The sequence below is a fragment of the Octopus bimaculoides genome, chromosome 16 (assembly GCF_046866305.1).
Source record: "Octopus bimaculoides isolate indiv1 chromosome 16, ASM4686630v1, whole genome shotgun sequence".
Lineage (NCBI taxonomy): Eukaryota > Metazoa > Mollusca > Cephalopoda > Octopoda > Octopodidae > Octopus > Octopus bimaculoides.
In genome coordinates, this window is record NC_142943.1 from 27,928,944 (window position 1) to 27,950,039 (window position 21,096).

General features: G+C 32.5%; 1 protein-coding gene across 2 annotated transcripts in view; it reads left to right on the forward strand.

The window, feature by feature from the left end:
* The window catches only part of LOC106882685 (uncharacterized), a 36,032-nt gene extending 16,104 nt beyond the window's left edge, over positions 1-19,928 (forward strand). Inside the window, exons 1-6 of one of the 2 annotated variants that reach the window (XM_089364271.1) lie at positions 7,467-7,497; positions 10,380-10,415; positions 10,988-11,245; positions 15,985-16,215; positions 17,575-17,670; positions 19,603-19,928. In XM_089364271.1, the coding sequence (XP_089220397.1) occupies positions 11,008-11,245; positions 15,985-16,215; positions 17,575-17,670; positions 19,603-19,793 (756 nt within the window). In that variant the 5' untranslated portion in view covers positions 7,467-7,497; positions 10,380-10,415; positions 10,988-11,007 and the 3' untranslated portion in view covers positions 19,794-19,928. Of the gene's footprint in view, positions 1-7,466; positions 7,498-10,379; positions 10,416-10,987; positions 11,246-15,984; positions 16,216-17,574; positions 17,671-19,602 lie in introns of those variants that run through there. The other variant, XM_089364270.1, reaches the window with a different exon arrangement.
* Positions 19,929-21,096: the final 1,168 nt, after the last annotated feature.

Consider the following 21,096-nt stretch of genomic DNA (forward strand, 5'->3'; position numbering starts at 1 on the left):
ATATGTAATGTTCGGATGCTTGTGTGTTTCATTCTTTTGACAAAACCTTGCTTGCTTGAAAATATTATCCTGCTCTTCATTTTTCAGGTAAATAGCGAACTGATTCAACAACAGAAAGTCATGGAACAACAGAATCGTTCCTCCATTATTGTTTTGGCATGCACCGGGCACATTGCCAATAAAATTGTTAAGTTGACGAAACTTCCAAAGGCAACAGTTTATTGCATGTATAAATAATTTAAAGAAGTGGTAAAGATTGATAGAAAAGAACGCAAAAGTCGAAGTGATTCCAAGCGCAAACCAAAGTTCCTCACTGACCTGAAACGCTCGGTTGAAACCAACCCATCCGCATCCATGACAACTCTTTTCAAACAGAGGCAATGTGTCCCTTTCCACGGTGTCCAGGGTTGTGAAAAGGAACCTTGGCATAACTATGTTCCATGACACCGTCACCCACCTAACAGCCAAGGGGCCAAAGCAATCAGAGCCGAGAGATGCCCAAAGCTTCTGCCATTCGTCAAGCATCAAGGTGCAGGAAAAAAAAACTCTTGTGTTTGTGGACGAAATGAAGTTCACTGTGGACGTTGAGATGAATCGCAGAAATTCTTGAGTGATTGCATACAACCTTTCTGGCGTCCTCCTTGTGTTTAATACTAAGAACCCTGGCTCTATGGTGGTATTTGGAACCGCGGCGAGTGATGAAAGTGTCATGGACCCACACTTCATTGAGTCTGGTTTGAAGGTCGGCACAAAGGAGTATCTGGACATCCTGAAGAACTCTCTGTTGTTTTGGATGGAGCAGAAGTTTGGGCTTGACAACGAGGTGCTTATCCAGGATTCTGCACCATGTTATGGGTGAAAAGCAACACGGGTCTTCCTTGGTAAGAATGTGCCATTTTTTGTGAGGACGAATATCTGTCCCGGTAATAGCCCAGATCTCAACCTTCTCGATTACTTTTTATGGGGCATACTTCAAACAAGAATCAATGTTTCACCACACTTCAGCGTCAACAATTTGAAGACCTACATCTTACGTGCGACGCGCAAAACCACAAAGGCGGTTTTTCTCCTTTCCGTGAACCAAGATGGCAACAACAAATGACAGGAAATGTTCACAATCGATGAAATATCACAATGTTGCAGCAGAGTAGTCAAACATAAGGAGTTCAATCCCATTATTCAAGGAGGAAAAAATCTCCCAGCATTGCGCAGTAGACTTCTGCTTACAAATTCAGAAACCAACAACAAATATTGAATGTGAAACTTTAGAGAAGCTTAGCTATTCATTTAAATAACGGTGCGCATTATGCTGGTTTTCAGGCTCGACACACGCACTTATTCTCCCGTCTTCATTCCAAGAATTTCCAAGAAACATGCGAAAACGGTATTACAAGACAATGGCTTTAGTAAGTCAACATAGCTCACCTGATATTTTCATTTTATAGCATGTAATCTAAAGTGACCAGAAATTAAGGATAACTTATTTCATGAAGAAAATCTCTCAAAAAGACCAGATCTGGGAGCAAGGTGTTTCAAACTAAAACTAAAATAACTTTTGAATGACGTTAAAACGAGACACGTTTTCGATAGAGTTGCTTGCTCATTTGCTCACTGATGAGTATCGGAAGAATCAATTGCCATATGGTCATATCTTGATAATGTTACATGCAGATGACTCGTTGGAAATAGATCAGATTGTTTGCAGTGAAGGAAGAAGGACAGGGAAGTTGTACATGATGAAGTAAAACGTCATTTTCATGGGAGACGTGTGAGTGTACCTGGAGTGATGTCTCGCTTAAATTAAAAAGAATACATAACAGACACCATGCTATTATACTGGCTGACAGTGCATTTGCAACAAGAATCCGTCTTTTTCAGAGAAAGTAAGGAGAAAGAAGTGTTAGAGAGAGACATAGTTGCCCGTCGTAACACGCCTCAACCATTATGGTTTGTCCTTAGTAAATGATATAAGAATACAAGACGCCAGTTACATATTGATATTTCTTATCATTATGTGTGTGACAAAGGGATGACTGGAAACTACGCGAGAGACGAGAAGAGAAAATTATTTCAAGACTTTAATTTCTAAGTCCAAAGCAAGAAGAAATATTTCATCTGAGATTGTTATTGCTACATGTTGAAGGAGCTCGCATTTTTTGATGATCTTAAAACAGTTGATTGAGTGCGATATAATCTATGATGAAATAGCTGTCATTGTTTTAATAACACAAGTGACAATATACTTTATAAATGATTGTGACCCTTTAGTTTCAACTCACAGCGGGAAATGTCACATCTAAGAATTATTGGAATTTTTTTTAAAATAAAAAACGGCAATGTCTTTAGATATGAAATGTATCAATGGTTTCTTTGTTTTGACAAAATTATTGGTATTTTTCACAACTTGAGTGTAGTAAGTACATGCAAACAAACACACATACATTCACATGCACGCACGCACGCACACAGACACACATAACCATACATATGTATATATAAATGTATTATTTAGTGTTCGTATGCCATCTCAAGCGTTATGTCAATACCTTTTCATCCGGAGTACCTTCATAAGATGTATTGAATAGATATAAACACTTCACTTGAGGAATACAATGCCAGCTAATAGTGATAAATCGATACGAAGTTCATATAATGATTATCCTTCATCAAGATGATAGATTTAAACTAGTAACATTTCGTTCTTGACAGCCATTTCAACCTAGAAAACAGAGAGGATATTGAGGAGAAATTATTTTTTCAAATTATTTGTATGTAAGCGTCTCATTTTATCTTTAATACATCATGTTTTTAATTATATAATATTTTAGTCATCACGACTGAGACCCCACAGAACACACTTATACAATATATATATATATATATATATATATATATATATATATGAGTAGCTATATTTTTTAATAGAATTTATTTTCGATAATTTCAATTGATTTTAATCGATTTAAATTTCTTTTCTATTTGAAAATTGGTTATGAAACACGTGTAATCTTTTTATTATATTTATCTTATGATATTTACTTTACGTTATATTATACTCATTTATTGTGCTTTTAATTATTAATTTTTCTATATGTGATAGTGGATTTTCATCGATGAGTTCTTGAAAATTGGTTATTTTCCCTAAAACTATATATTTTATATATACTTTATCTATAAGGCTCAATTTAATATTAATTTTTTATAAATTGATTTTAATTGAGTTTTTTACCTGTAATTTTGGATTTTGTCCCTAATATTATTATAATTTTCTAATTTATAATTAACGTTTGTTGTTTGCATTTAACTTTCAATTTTTCGTTGATTATGGAATTTACAGGTAGGATTGAGCCACTGTTTTGGAATTCATCTTTGAAGAATATCCCCATACCATCTAGAAAGGAATATATTTTGAAACTTATTAATAATATTAAGGAATTTATTACTAGAATGAAATGGAAAGCTTATTTTAATAATATTCATAATATTACCAATGTTCATGATGTAGATAATTTAAATTACATTAATTCTAAATTTAAATCCAGAAAAGAACCACCGTATAATAGGGATTTACAGATTTTAGAGGATAATATTTGGAAAGTAGTGAAAAATATTAAATTTCATAAATATCCAAATAGACATAATGATTATTTAAGAAATTTAGCCATTAAAATTAAACAATTTAGAAATATGGATGGTATTATTGTACAATCTGATAAAACTAGGAACTTATATAAACTAGATGTAAAACTATATGATTATTTATTAGAGAAAGAAATTAATAAAAAATATGAGATAGTTCCAGAAAATACTTTAAATTTGATTAATAAGGCCTCTAAATTAATAATGTTTAAATACGAACTTGATAGTAAGACAGAACCTTATGTACCGATGCACCCTAGAATTACTTTAAAAGACCATAAAGACAATTTTTATTCTGACCCTAAAGTTAGGCTTATTTGTCCTTGTAAGTCAGATCTAGGTAAATTAAGTAAAATAATTTTAGATAAATATATTAACAAGTTAAATGGAATTAATTATCTTAAATTATGGAATTCCACAGTTGATACTTTAAATTGGTTTAATAGTATTAATGATAAATATAGGTATAAATTTATTCAAATTGATATTGACAATTATTATTCTTCTATAAATGAAATTGTACTAAATAAGGCCCTAATTTTTGCTATGAAGAAAGTAGGTATGACTAAAGATGAAGTAAATGTACTTAAAATGGCTAGGAAGTCATTGATTAAATATGATAATAAATTGTGGGCTAGAAAAGATGCCAGAGATTATTTTGATATACCAATGGGGGCGCCTGATTCAGCACAGGTAACTGATTTAGTAGGTATATATTTATTATCTGAACTTGAACTTGAAAACTTAAAATTGGAGGGTGGTTTATATAGGGATGACCTTTTATTACTTACTAAAAATTGCACTAATAGACAACTAGAATTATATAAGAAGAGAATATATAGTTTTTTTAAAAGAAATGGTTTAAAGATTATTATTTATAATGAGTATTATAACGTTAATTATTTAGATGCTAATTTTAATTTATCTACTGGTAATACCCAACCTTACCATAAGATTAATGAAAATATTAAATACATTCATGCTAAAAGCAATCACCCACCCTCAATTAAAAAATCCTTAACATTTACTATAGGTAAGAGAATATCTTTACTATCTTCTAATATAGAGATTTTTTAAAAACATGCACCTTATTATAATAAAGCCCTGCAAGAAGCGGGATATACTAATAATATAACATTTTTTAATAATCTGAAATATTTTTATAATTGTAGTAATAATAATTATAATAATAATGACCTTTTTAATAAACATAACTTTTATACTCATGATAATGTCTTCTTAGGTAATAATAAGAATAATAAGAATAATTGGTATTATAATAAATTACCTAAACATAAACTTAATTTTAATGGAAACAATTTTAAATATTATTTTAATTTTTTTAATGATAATAATAAATTTAATAATACTAATAATAAATTCAATAATATCTATAATAAGAACAAACTCTGGTTAATTATTCCATACGGTGTTCAAGTTAAAACTAACATTATTAATGAAGTTTTTAAAGTTATTGATTTATTCCTTAGAGATAATAAAAAATATCATTATATTTTTTCTAAAAATAATTTTGGTGTAGGTTATTCCACTACTAATAATGTTGCTAATATTATCTCTTCTTTTAATAAATTTAAGTTAAATAAGTACTACAAATTTAAATTTAATAATTATTCTAATATTAATTTTAATAGTAATAATGTTGACCAGGATATAATTAATTGTACATGTTTAGATAAAACTAAATGTAATTTTAATAATAAATGTAATTTGAAAGATGTAGTGTATAAATGTATAGTGAAATTATTGAATGAAAATAAACATAATGGTTATAATTTAAATAAGATTTATATAGGTTCGACTTCTAATAAAATTAAATTAAGAGTAGCTCAACATATGCACTCATTTAAGAATAGAAATTTAATTAATTCTACTGGTCTCAGTAAATATATTTGGGAACTTAAAGCTAAAAATATTAACTATATTTTAAAATGGGAGATAGTTTGTAAAGCTAAATCATATCATATAGGTAATAACTTTTGTAATTTATGTAATAATGAACTTAAAGAGATATTATTTCATAAGGATAATAATTTACTTAATTCTTTTGATGAACGAAAAATAAAATGTAGACATAAACTACTTTATTTATATAAAAACTTTAGCTAATGATTTTTTATTTATTTTGTTTATATGGGTATGTGTATATGCATGTATATGTATATATATGAGTGTGTGTGTGTTTTAGTCTATATGCGTTAGTATGTATGTATATTTTTAGGTGTATGTATATATGTTTACGTATGTATTTATATAGGTTTAAGTGTATATATATGTGTTTTTTTTATATATGTTTGTGTATATTGAGTGTATATTTGTATTTACATGTATGTATAAAGATATATATTTGTGAGTATAGATGTATATTTATATATATTGTGCGTGTGAGTGAGTGCGTGAGTGTAATTTTGTTTTAGAATATTCCTTATTTATATATTTATTTGAGTGAATTTTTATTTGTGTGTATATTTTGTATATTTTTTTATATATATAGTTATGAGTATTTTTGTGTATATGTATATGTATATTTATGTATGTACTTATGTAAATGTGTATATATATATATATATATATATATATATATATATATATATATATATATATATATATATATATATATATATATATATATATATATATATATATATATATATATATATGGGTATAAGTATATATGTGAGTGTGTGTAATTTGTCTATATAAATTAGTAGGTATATATATATAAGTGTATATATATATATTTATGTATATGTGTATATATATATGTATATATATGTATATATGTATATGTATATATGTATATGTATATGAATGCTTTTTCTGTGTATATATGTGTATTTTTATATGTATGTATATATGTCTGTATATGTGTATCTATATAATATGTATATTTGAGAGCATGGGAGGGTGAGTGTGTATTTATATATATTATTCTTTATTTATTATATGTGTGTATGAGTGTATTTGTTTTTATATGTATGTTTTGGTAGGTACATGTGTGTATGTGTAGATATATATTTATGTATATATATATATATATATATATGCTAGTGTGTATGTTTTGGTCTATATGTGTGATATGTATTTATATATATGTGTGTATTTATGTATATATGTGTATGTATGTTTTTATGTATATGCTTTTATTAGTGTTTATGTGTATATATGTGTGTATGTTGTGTGTATAGACGTATATTATTTTGTATATTCGTATGTATATATGTTTATATATTTTATATATAAGTATGTATATTTGTATATGTATGTAAGTGTATATATATATATGTGTATATATATATATATATATATATATATATATATATATATATATATATATATATATATATATATATATATATGTATGTATATATATGTGTATGTATTAGGGTGTGTGTTGGGGTATCTATTTAATTATTCTAGTAGCTATATTTTGTTTTTATTGGTAGGTTAATATTTTAGTAAGTCTAAGGTTTTATATTACAATGACACTACGATTTTGATAAGACTAAATCAATAGTAGTATTCTAGTTTATTTCATATTATTTAATTTACGACTATTAATATTATTATTTATTTATTATATATTAGAATTTAATATTTATTAATATGTTTTATAAGATAACTATAGTTTTTTGTTCTTTTTATGTTGTTAGTTATATTAATTTTAAATTTTTCATTCATTTATTTAAGTATTATTACTTCATTCATGCATTCGTATTCTATTCTCTATTTTAACGTTCTATTTTAACGTAGCATTTTCGCGCGAACTCTTGCTTAAAACGCTATAGCTATTACATAACGTCTTAGTTTTCAGTTTGAATTACGGAAAAATTTGGATAAGTACTGTTTTCACTTTGCTAAAGATTTTCTACTATTTGAAAATAATATGTATTCTTGTTTTTATACTATTCATTTGGTTCTTTATAGATTATTTTTAATAGATAACTTATTTAACACTAAATTATTTAGAAGTTATAGTTTCATTTCAACATAATATTAGAACTTCGATTTGAATAGTGTTGATATATTTTCGATTATTCTTGTTTAATAATATTTGATTAATTATTAATCTTTATAGTTTATAATATCGTTAAAGTTTTTTTTTAAATCAAAACTTTGTATATATATATAAAGTTTAATCTTTTATTCTTAATAATTTTTTCTTTCCTAATTTTTTCATTCATATTTTTTATTATTACGTTTGTAGAAATAAATAATCTTGTATTTTTCTATTATTCAATTGATCTTTAATTATAATTAAATAAACGGCTTTAGCTTTAAATAGTATAGCTTTAACTATTACACCGGTTAAATATGTACTAATTTTATCTTCATTATTATTTTAAACTTAAACTTCGTTCAACTTGTATTTAAAACAATGATAATTTAAAACAATGTTAATTTATGTAAGATGTTTTTTGTATATAATATACATGTTATTATAATGGATGAAGGGATGATTATTGAATGGTTATTATTTTGATATTATGATATTTTTTTAATAATTTTTCTATCTTTATATAATAAGTATTTCATATTAATTCATTTGGTACTTATTGTTGGTTGAGATATATATCTAATTATTGTTCTACTTACGATCTGACGAGTAGCTATATTTTTGAATAGAATTTATTTTCGATAATTTCAATTGATTTTAATCGATTTAAATTTCTTTTCTATTTGAAAATTGGTTATGAAACACGTGTAATCTTTTTATTATATTTATCTTATGATATTTACTTTACTTTATATTATACTCATTTATTGTGCTTTTAATTATTAATTTTTCTATATGTGATAGTGGATTTTCATCGATGAGTTCTTGAAAATTGGTTATTTTCCCTAAAACTATATATTTTATATATATATATTGCGTCCGTTCGTTTCGCGTGCACGGACGTCCGTTCTCGTCGTGAACGAACGGGACGTGCGTCCGTTCGTTTCGCGTGCACGGACGTCCGTTCTCATCGTGAACGAACGGGACGTGCGTCCGTTCGTTTCGCGTGCACGGACGTCCGTTATCGTCGTGAACGAACGGGACGTGCGTCCGTTCGTTTCGCGTGCACGGACGTCCGTTCTCGTCGTGAACGAACGGGACGTGCGTCCGTTTGTTTCGCGTGCACGGACGTCCGTTCTCGTCGTGAACGAACGGGACGTGCGTCCGTTCGTTTCGCGTGCACGGACGTCCGTTCTCGTCGTGAACGAACGGGACGTGCGTCCGTTCGTTTCGCGTGTACGGACGTCCGTTCTCGTCGTGAACGAACGGGACGTGCGTCCGTTCGTTTCGCGTGAACGTACGTCCGTCCTGGCGAAAACGATTTTATTTTCTCGCATATATATGAATATATTTTGTTTATTTTATTGGATAAGTTAATGTTTAGAGAATGTGTTGTGTTACATTGTTTCGCTGTGATTTTTTACAATATGTGTTGTGTAAAATGTAAATATTTTATTGGCCGATGATTATATATGGAATGTTTTGCATACAGAGAATGGAACTATTTTAGATGTACGATTAAACTGAAAGCATCTTGCGTGGGCCGAGTTTAACTGGATCATCTTTTGGACTGAGAATAACGTTGATATGGCTTTTACGATTTTGCTTATTTATTTTATCATATCTTGTACTTCAGTTATTAGTGATATTGCTTTTAAATTCATGTCTGCTTCTTGTTCATTTTAATTTCATTGACAGTTTCTCACTGGATAATGTTTAGACAAAAAGAATTTGATATTATTGTTCTATTCTTTGATGAATTTATTCTTGTACTGTTTTCCTTGATATCTTTGTCTGTCCTTCCCCAGTTCATTGTGGTCAGGTCGTTATAATGTTTCATGTTTCATGCATACTATTATAACTTCTTATCCATTCTTGTCTTCAAATGATGGTATATGATCCTGTGAAGATAGATTCCTTTCCAGGAGCATAATTGCGCTTGGCAATGAATGGATCACAAGAAACGATGTGGTCAACTATCTCATTATATTTTTGGTTGTACAGTTTGTGTTCCGCTTACAGAAGGAAGTCTTACGAAACATTCCATCGTATAATTTGAAACCAATGCCTATTCAGTGAATAATTTTCACACAAAATTATATTCTATGATCTGGTTAAATACGTATTGGGGTATATTTTCTAACGAATGCCTGATAAGACTAAAACATGTCCGCAGTTAACCCCAAACTTACTAAAAATTAGTAATCAATTTCAATTTCGGAATTCTTTCCCTTCCACCTCTTGACAATGGTTATTATTCATTCAGGTGATTTATTTTTTCCTCTTCAATACGTATGTAATTTCGATTTAAAAACTCTTTGATTCACTACTCTTTGTCCCGTTCCTTATTTACGTAATACTTTCACAATCTTTTCTGAAATGTCTAGAATTTTCTCTTCCAAGAAATACTGATGCTTCTTACCTCGTTTGAAAATATTTCTTTTTCTTTCTTCATCTACTTTTTCTATTTCTGTTCCTCTCTCTTTGTCTCACACTCACTCCTCCTCTCCCTCTCTCTTCTGTTCCCCCTCTTTCTATCCCTCTCCAATTTACGCTCTCCCTCATTATTTCAATGGATAATTTTATGGTGATATAGTGGTGGTCACCGTCGTATTTGTTATCGAATTATGCATATAACACTTTCATATTCCTTTCATCTTTATTGTTTGTAAAATAATGTTAAACGTGAATATGAAATATTTTACAAAATAAATTTTCGTTGCAGTTCTCTTCTACATTTCATTGAAATTTGGAAATGGACGTAAGTAGATTTATATCAATATATAGACTTATATATATGAAAATTATGAAAATCACTACACAAACATTTAATTTATAAGTTCAGTGAAGGAAAAAATTTTCCTTCTCAGAGTAAATTAGTTGAATAAAAAATTTTTAATTCTGAGTTCAAAATAAAACAGCCGTGTAATGACGAATTCAATTCTTAACATAATTTCCATTGATTATAATTCAGTTTTTCGTCAGTTTGTAAGCATTTTGTTAAATATAACAAAGTGCTGACATTGGGGCCAACTTTACAATACACAACCGTTAAATATTATAGGATATAACATGTGAATCATTTAAATAATAGAATTAATTAAACAACTTTAAACACTCATTCGCAGTCATTTTCATTAAACAGATAATACATCCCAAGATGCTTTGTACCTACACTATGGTAGTAACAACTTTATCACTTCTTTTATGTTAAAAACATCAATATTGATCGTCAAACATTTAATATTCTATTTCTTTATTATTATCTATTTTCACAATCTTTTATTTTCGTCATCTTATTTTGGTTGTTTAATTTGCCTGGCTTTGTTACAGTTGAATATCTGAAGTATTTTATGAAAGTAGAAGACTGTACTCTCAAAGAAGGTAAAATATTGATGACACTTGACGTGGATGTCTTCGACTGTTCGAAGAAGTGTTTTGAAACTTCGGTGTGTAAATCCTTCGTGAGCAGAACGATAAATCCAAGCTGTATTTTATACGAAGATGACTCAACAGAGAAAATGCTAATAGACGCAACTAACACCCATTTTTATCAGTTGAGAAGATCTGTGCCGACTAAATATAGAGACGGTAAACAAATTTGAATCTTCTGGATTTATTTCATTCTTTGACATGTGTTCTATGTTTTAGTCCAAAGAGAGACAAAACCGTCTGCATTTGAAAAGTCTCTGCGATTTCTCAGGTCAATGTAGAATGGTGTCTGTAGATAAAAAAAATTGTTTGTAGAGTTTTCGTTTCAGAGAATGAAAATTTAAATTTTGGATCGGGACAAAAAATCACCGAGAGTAGTAGTAGTAGTAGTAGTAGTAGTAGTAGTAGTAGTAGTAGTAGTAGTAGTGTGTTGTTTTTTTTTAATCCTGTCTACTATAATGACAATGGCTGAAATTTTGTGGCAGGAACTATAATCGATTACATGAAGCCCAGTTCTTGACTTGAATATAGTTTATCACCGCAAATCATTTTATCCGGCGTTCTAACGATTCTAGAGAAGCGATCAAAGAAACTAAATTCAATTCTTTTTTGAGACGTCATCAGTGGCAACTTTAAGACTTCACTAAGTCACTGCTTATATACCCTCTATTACTAGGCGTTTAGATAGATAGATAGATAGATAGATAGATAGATAGATAGATAGATAGATAGATAGATAGATAGACAGACAGACAGACAGACAGACAGGCTGACAGACAGACAGGCTGACAGACAGACAGGCTGACAGACAGACAGGCTGACAGACAGACAGGCTGACAGACAGACAGGCTGACAGACAGACAGGCTGACAGACAGACAGGCAGTAAAGCAGACAGACAGACAGACAGACAGACAGACAGACAGACAGACAGATAGATAGATAGATAGATAGATAGATAGATAGATAGATTTCTTTATTAGCCACACAAGGCTCAACATAGATGGGACAAATACAATGTAGAGTTTTTCTTTTCGAGGGGACGAGAAAAAATGGGGATAACGATCAAAAGGTATCGAAAACGTTTGGGGTATGTAAAAAAAAAAATTTTTTAATCCCAAGAAATGGGGAGGTTATCCGTGGAAAGAAAGACCTACGAAAAGACCACAGTAACCTCGGGCATTAATGTCACTAATTGAAAAAATTTATTTACGAAATTAATGCAAGTAACGCTCTGCTTAAAAAGAAACAGAGAGTTACTTACCGTTCGAAAGTTCGGTTGTTTTTTCCTTTGAATGTTCGTTAAGGAGGCTGCTGTAAAGTTTCTTGGCTAAATATTTTTGGCATCCCCCTACCGCATTGGGGTAGAGGGATTTTAAAGTGTGGTGTAATGTTGGTGTGATATGGTAAATTTTTATATGATTAGGTGGCGTCGTGTATGGGTGGTTGTTTGTTTTGATGTTGTTTTTTGTCATGTTTGTTTTTGTATTTATGTAGTTCATTAATTCTGTGTTTGTAGTGTCTATTGCTGTGAGCATGTTTTCTGTATGTGTTCTTGTGGTGTTGATGTTGTTTGTGGTATGTTTGGAGACGATGGTTTCGGGAGATGTATATCTCCCTGCTTTGTTGGTGTTTGCATTTGGTTTGGTTCTTTTTTTACTCCTTTTCCTCCGCCCTTTTCGGGCTATTTGCCACTCACTACTGCTACTTTCGTCCTGGGACGAGTCTTCTGAGGAATCGGAAGGGGGTAAGGGCATGTCGTGTGCTTGTGTGTTTGTTTGTTGATGGTTGTTGATTATCTGCTTGTGGTGTATGTGATGTGCGAGAAAGGGAATTAGTTTTTGTATTGTCTTTTGCTTTTACAGTTTCCTTAGTTCTTGTAGTTGTTGTTTGTGTTTTTTCGGGTACATTTGTTGGTGTAGGCGGGTTTGGTTTGTGGGATTCTTCTGTCTTGCTCCTTTTGCTCGTTCTTTGTGTGGGTAGTAGAGGTCCTTTTTTGGCTGTTTTTTCTTCTTGTTGTTTTTTGTTATCTGTTGCTGTTGGGCAATCTTTTTTGAGGTGCCCTTCGATGCCACACAGGTAGCATCGAGGCCTTCTACCTTCTACCACAACGTAGAGGGTGTGGCCGTCTGGCAGCTCAATTTGAGTTGGAATTTCTTTTGATTCTTCCTGTGTAATCTGTAATAGGACATCGAATTTTTTTCCATTCCAGTCTTCCTGCTTTAATGCAGTAGTTTCCTTCCATGTGATAACAAATAGCTGATAACAGCCATTGTGGTTCCACTTCTGGAGGGACATTTTTTATCGATACTTTGGTTACCCTTTGTCCAAGGTACCAATATTATATTTTCGGAACGAAGAGTCAGCGTGGATAACTCTTTCGCTTTCTCTTCGCTGTCAAATCTAACTTGCACGCTGGCGAAACTGCTTGACCAGTTTATGTATTTCTTGTGGGCCAATATAGGATACAAACATTGTTCAATAATTTCTGTTGCTGGTTGCTCTGGTTTTCTTGTTTTTGTGTTCAAAATTTGTATGTGATAGTTTGTTTTTGTACATCATGAATGATTTTTTGAGGTATTTTTAATTTTAGTCTTGGTCCTTGTTGGCTTAATAGTTTTTTTTGTTTCTTGAATTTCTTTTGTTGTGAAGTGCAAAATTGTTTTTTTTTTTGTCTGAGTGCATCAGCAAAGTTTGTTCTTTTGTTGTTGTCGTCACTGGTGGTGGTGGTGGTGTCGGTAGCTGTGGAGACTGCTGTAGTAGCAGAGACTTTGGTCGTGGTTGGTTTTGATGCACTGTTGTTGCTGTTGTTGTTGTTGTTGCTGCTGCTGCTGTTGCCGGTGGTGATCGTAGCAGACATAGCTTTCATATTGGTGGTGGTGGTGGTGGTGGTGGTGGTGAGAGGGCTGTCAATATGTGTGGTTGCTGTTTTGATGACGTTCTTAGAAATTTCTTTTTGTGTGCGCGTGCAGTTTTCATTCTTTTTCTTATCTAGCGTTCCAAGGCTAGGGAAGTGATGTTCGAAGAACGGACTGGAACAGCGTTCCAAAACAATGTTTCTCGACATTTTCCCAAATGCCGAGAAAAATTTATGCCCCTAGGGGCCAATTCCTCCCTTCGAAAAAATACACAAATGAAGCTTGGGTGCTTCGCACAGATTATATGAAAAACTTTTAAACAAATGTGGGCAATATAAGGTAAAAAAAAAAAAGGTTTACCTCTGCAGCCGATGTGACAGCACGTCCGTCAGTAGAGATAGATAGATAGATAGATAGATAGATAGATAGATAGATAGATAGATAGATAGATAGATAGATAGATAGATAAAGAGAGTGAGAGAGAGAGAGAGATCTGATCAACCACATAATTCAGTCAAATCCGAAGTCCCAATTTTTGCGGATAAAACGGATTTGTACAGACACATGGAATTTCTGGAAACATGCAAATGCTCTTGTACACCATTATGTCAAACTTGGTTACAGTGAATCACGATCAAAGGAAATAGCAAATGAGATAGCTAAGATTAGCAAAGAAAGTCTAACTTACACGAATAATTTTAGCAAACAACTTTAGTACAATTTGTGACATAATTCTTTTAGCAAATAACTGACACAGAAATTTCGCTGGCATTTCAAAAGTGTTGCATGAAAGTTACCGGCTGTTGCAGAAACATATCCTCGTTTCGAACAGATATTTCCTCAGCCGCCTATTGTAGTCTTTAGATGAGATAAGAATATAAGAGAACTATTAACCTCTTCTTCTGACTCAAAGAACACTAACCGTGGAGTATCTGCACGCTGTTACTTAAAAAACAGCCGCAAGAGAGGTAAAGCTTGTTCATTGTGTAACAACATGTATCAAGTGAATTCCATCAGGAATCATAATAGAAATGTTATGACTTATACATAAGGTGGGACATGTAGAGATTCCCATTTGGTGTACGCGGCAGAATGCGCAAAACACAACTTGATTTATGTTGGTTGTACAAGAGAACAATTAAACAAAAGATTTAATGGGCACAGATATGACGTCAGGCACAATAACAGTAGTTCGACAGAACTTGCCGAACATTTTGCTACAAACGGCTGCAATTTTGAAAAAGACTTGAAAGTGCGTATTCTCAGAAAATATTCTGAATTTGCTACACTTTCAATACTCAAAATGCATGAGAAGAAATATGTTTGCGTGTTATTAACATCGCGCCTTGGAGGACTAAAATGACAGAATTCCATCATATTTACACAAAACTGTTTGATTAAATATTTTTCTTCTCTATTCTTTTCGTTTTCCTTCTTTTTATTTCTTTTTGTTTTTACCAGTTGTAAACAGCTTCAGATCGTTCATATAAAACAGATGATTTACTATAATATTGTACATTTTGAATCCATACCTGGTGTTACACAGTTCGTTTGAGAGTGGGATAAATGGCATGCAAAAAAGTAATGGGTTGAAGGACTCACCTTAAGAGATATCTCGTTTGATGTTGATGTTGTCAGATTGGCTAATCCCATTTCTATGGTTTAGAAGGAGACGTGAATTTCACTTCGCCGTGGTACCCTGTGTTAATTTGGAAACTACGGAATTTATTTATGCCACCGTAAGCTGTTTTCCTCTGCTTCGATACAGTCCTGGCAACTGATCAAAACTCTCCCACCCTTTCGTCTGATCTAGGTATCCATTCTCGTTACTTCTCTTTTTTGCCATTATTATTATTATTATTATTATTATTATTATTATTATTATTATTATTATTATTATTATTATTATATCTTTACCCAATACTTTTTATTCATCCATTATTTCTCATTAATCTAAAACAATAAAACTCTTCATAAAATCATCCCACTACCATCACGAAAACCGAACCCAAAACGTTCATTTATCTGTTTTATTCTTTCAGGAAGATGCCCTGTGGATTTCATTTACAACGGGTATCTTCCTAGCAACAATGATTTGGGTGTCACATATGATGTTAATTATACGCAGTGTTTCTACAAATGTGAAGCAGAATCAACCTGTCAATCGTTTGACTACAACTTTCATTTGAAAGGTTGCTACATGTCATCGAGTAATCATACTAAAGCCGTTTTGCGTTGCATCAAAACTGACATTTACACTGAAATAAACGGAAGTAAGTGCAAATTCGCTTTATATTTCGTTATACTTTTCTTCTATTTAGACCCTCTTCATCCACGTGCTTCCTCCTGATTTTTTTAGTCCATTCCCATGGACTATATATGTGTGTGTGTATGTGTGTGCGCGCGCGTGTATGAGTGCAGGTGTGTGTGTGCGTGCATGTGTGTTGTGTGTGTGTGTGCGTGAGTGTGCATGTCAACGCGTTTTATTGTGTATGTGTTTGTCGCACAATACCACTTGACAATGGTGTTACTGAGTTTACGTTCACGTAACTTAGCGGTTTGGCAAAAAGAACCGAAAAAAGAATTACAGTCTTGGCTGGATTCGTTCGACAAAGATTATTCGACGCGGTTAATGATGTCGAATGATTCGACCCCAGCCCTTAATGATGTTATCATTAAAGGCAGGGAACTGTGTATTAGTGTCCCGGCTGGTAACTGAGGAAGAATTAGGGCCCTTCTCTGCCTGTCCTATGCGTACGTTTTTTAATATTTAATGCATTTTTTCATTTACACACACACACACACACACACACACACACACACACACACACACACACACACACACACACACACACACACACACACATATATATATATATATATGTGTGTGTGTGTGTGTGTGTGTGTGTGTGTGTGTGTGTGTGTGTGTGTGTGTGTGTGTGTGTGTGTGTGTTGTATATATATATATATATGTGTGTGTGTGTGTGTGTTTGTATGTGTGTGTGTGTGTGTGTGTGTGTGTGTGTGTGTGTGTGTATCGTTAATCAAATATATTCAATGAGATTATGATATTCTGAATTTTTCATAATTTCTCTTGGTAGGAAAATATCTAAAACATTAAAGGTATTTAGACATTTAATAAGAGCGATTATATATTATATTATAAAATAAGAACAGGAAAATTACATCAAAAAATCATCACAGAAGATATACGTCCAAAATATTATTGTATTAATAGATAAAAATATAAATGTATGATTAAATAAAAAGTTGAAATTTAAAAATATCTTACAATAGTTTCATGAATGTATTACACTTAGAAATGAAATCTAAAATTTATAATCATTATTAGGTAATACATCCACTCATCAGAGAGAAAGATGGTGAATTTTCGTGTAGCCAATCGAATGCTATTTAAAAATATATGAAAAAGATGTTGCTTAAAGATGTTGTTTAAAAGTTACTGGCGTAGGTATGCGTTGGTACAATTATTATTTTATAATATAATATGCTATATATATATATATATATATATATATATATATATGAAGAATTTTAATATTAAAGAAGCCATGAATGATATTAAGTCCACGAGAGAAATAGGAAACTATTTTATTTTCATTCCATTTCAGAACTTTGGAATAACCTCAACCAGTCCCTTACACTGGAGAAGATTGACTCTGTTGGATGTGATATAAGAATTTTCGACTCTTATTATTTCGTTGACAGTAAGACTATTTTTTATTGTTTACTTATTGTGTTCTTTGTTTCTGTTCCTTGTTCCTCATCGTTAATTAATTGATCTTCTGTCTCCAGTTCTTGCAGTAAGAACTGAAATTAATAGATATCCCTTTCTTTCTCATCGCATGATTATTTCTACTTAGAGTCTTAATTCTTAGTTAAATAGATTAGCACTAAATTAATAATTAACAGCCTTTCAAAAGGATGTCGTAAAACTAATCCACAAGTACGCGGTGGTATCAAAAACTTCCCGGACTAGTTACGTTTTGAAAAATAACTTGTTTACCTAAGTTTTCGCATCACATCCTTCGAAATAGTCACCTTGCGCAACAATACACTAGTCTCAGCATTCCTGCCACTTTTGGCTTGGAAGTAGTTTTCCTTAAGCGACTCGGAAACCTTCTGCGTTTCAATCTGGATTTTGACAATGGTGTTCAAACGGTGGCCTTCAAGCTGCCTTTTTTCATCTTGGTGAAGAGATGGAAATCCGCAGGTGCTAAATCTGGTGAATAGGACAGGTGCGGAAGCGTAACCATGTTGTTTTTGGTGAGAAACTCACGAGTAAGGATGCATTGTCGTCGTGAAGTTCCTCGCGCTTCACAAATCCGGTCGCTTTAGCCGAATGTCCTCTCTAAAACGCTTCAAAACACCGAAGTAGAACTCTCGACAGATGATCTGACCCTGGCGGTCGAACTCTAAATGCTCAATACCTCAGATTTTCATTGAGCTGCGGATCTGTCGGATTGAGTTCAGTCGTGGAGATGAAGGACTTTTCCATTGTGACGATTGTTGCTTCACCTCAGGATCGTACTAGTAGACTCAACTTTCGGTACCGGTGATGCTCTTCGACATGAAGTATGGGTCATCAACTGCAGGCTGACGGAGATCTTGACAAACTTCGGCGCGATGTTCTTTCTGTTCAGTGGTCAACAGTGGGGAGAACTTGGCAGAGACACGCCGCATGTTCAATTCAGACATTAAGATTGTCTGCACAAATCCATATGACAGACCAACCACATCAGCAATGTCGTTGATTGTCTACCGACGATCTTCATTCACAAGATGATGGATTTTTTTCCACATCTCCAGAAGTGACGCTCGTCGCAGATCTTCCAAATCGCTCATCGTCTTCCAGGGATGTTCTTCTGCTTTTGAAGAGCCCGTGCCACTCTACATATTGCGTACAACCAATTGCCTCGTTAACGTAAGCATGCAGAAGCATGCTCAATGTCTCTGTAACAGACGTCCCAAGTTTAATTCACGTTGGCTTTTTGTTCTACGTTCTTGTCCATGACGAAATCGCAGACTACAGCGTACACGTGATGATAAAAACACAAATTTCACAACTTGCGATAAGTAAACACAGCGGTGTCACTCAGCACACTGCCTCATAACCATCACTGCTAGCTCTCACTGCACACTTAACCGTGTGCTGCCATCTGTAAACACACTATAGAACTAGTCCGGTGATTGTTTGATACCACTTTGTACATTTAAAATCTGGCAGATGGGTTAATATTAATCCTCGCTGTCATTAAAAATCTCAACACGCTTCATTACTAACTTGCTCAGAAATACCCCCAATAAATCTCGCTGGTAATACGAGAACCTCTCTACCTCAAAGATAACCAGCCACTTACCCCTTCTCCCTCTCCCCTCATACATGCTATTTCAACAGCCAGATCCCTCATCAATTATTATTCCCAGTCCTTCCTTTCTAGATTAGGCAACACTCAGGAATTCACTCCCTACTCACACTAACCTAAAGATGCTCAAACGGAACATCAATAACATCGATCTATCGAATCAATAGACCACATCTATTCGTTTCCCTTGTACCTTGTCAATGAAGAGAAATCATTTCATTTATGTTGCTATATTTCTTGTGTTTTTTCTTTCATATCTTTTCTCTGTTGCAGAAAAAGAAATTAATGGCCAGACAGCTTATTCAACTTTTTCCTTCAAACAAAATCCACATCACAACCTTGTAACCGAGGCCCAAATGGATGCTCACTCGGTTCTGGATTGTTCACGTTTATGTATGATATCTTCTACATGTATCGCCTTTTCAAATACTAACACTAAGTGCCTACTAAAGAAACTGATCTGAACTTTAATGGAATTCACCTGAAAATTATTTACTTTTCAATGAAATGTGAGCAAGATCTCAACGGATCATGTTCGCATATAATAATTATATGAAATAGAATGTGTGTTTCTTTGTGAATAAAATCAATTTAATTCAGATATTTCTTTTCTTTATTTCTATTGCTAACGTTTTTCGTTTTAAATTACTCTTCTCTTATAAATTCATTCACACATTTGAAGAGTTATAAAATTATTTAATTTACCCGATCACCAATAAAGCACTTGGGTATTATTTTATCGACCTTCAAAGAATGAAACTCTAAGTTAACCTGGACAGCATTTGATCTTAAAACATAACTGGTCTCAACTAAATACCACAAACAGTTAAATCGAATCTTTAATGATTCTTACCTATCATCTAAATAATATATCAAATAAAACATTTGCGTTTGGTTGATTTCTTTTGAGAAGTGAAAGGATTCGCAATGCAAACAAAACAAGAAAATTGCATTAAACCTGCGTCACAGTAGCACCAGACGTGGCATGCAGACCATCATATAACTTGATTGATATTTGCATTGCGTTTTTATTCTACTCATCTGTTCTTCGAAGTCAGTGTGCGCATACGTATTGAGAGTTCATTCTTCTTTTTTCTGGTTCCGACTCCAAACTGTTTACAGATCATAACCATCTCACCAACTGCATTCGTGAGGAGCACTTCACGCTCCGATGGTGTGAAAAAAACTGATGAAGGTAACACCGAAAACTTTTCTGAGGAACATGGTAAACGATTTACGGGAATCAATGTTTGTTCATTCGAACGTAGCAAAGCACCAACAATCTTAGGTAATATTATTGTTAATTTGAGTTTTAGTTCTGGTCCCTCATTAACTATTTAAGCTGGCTGATCTTTATCAAGGATTACAAAACCAAATTGAAGTTTTGCGTTTCAGCATCTTCTTTGCATGTAACGTCGGTACAGGTTAAATGGAAGTCCGAAACCAGTAACAGGAAAAACGAAATTTACTCGCAGTTCGTTCACAAATACAGCAGCTTCTTGAGATCTTTTTTGATTACTGGAGGGTAATACATAGCAGTGAAAAACGAATTTGCAATACTACTCGTTTAGTTTTCATAGGTTAAGTTTTAAATTATTGTTTTTTTTTTCTTTTTTCATAGTTTAGTGAAGAGGAGAGATGGCGGTGGATATGGCGTTTGCAAGACTTTATGGATATTGGTGAGACCGATATGATTAATGCTTAGTTTGAAGATTTGTGTGTTGACATCTGTAAAGAAAATGTGATCAGAGATTGAATTTCAGTGGC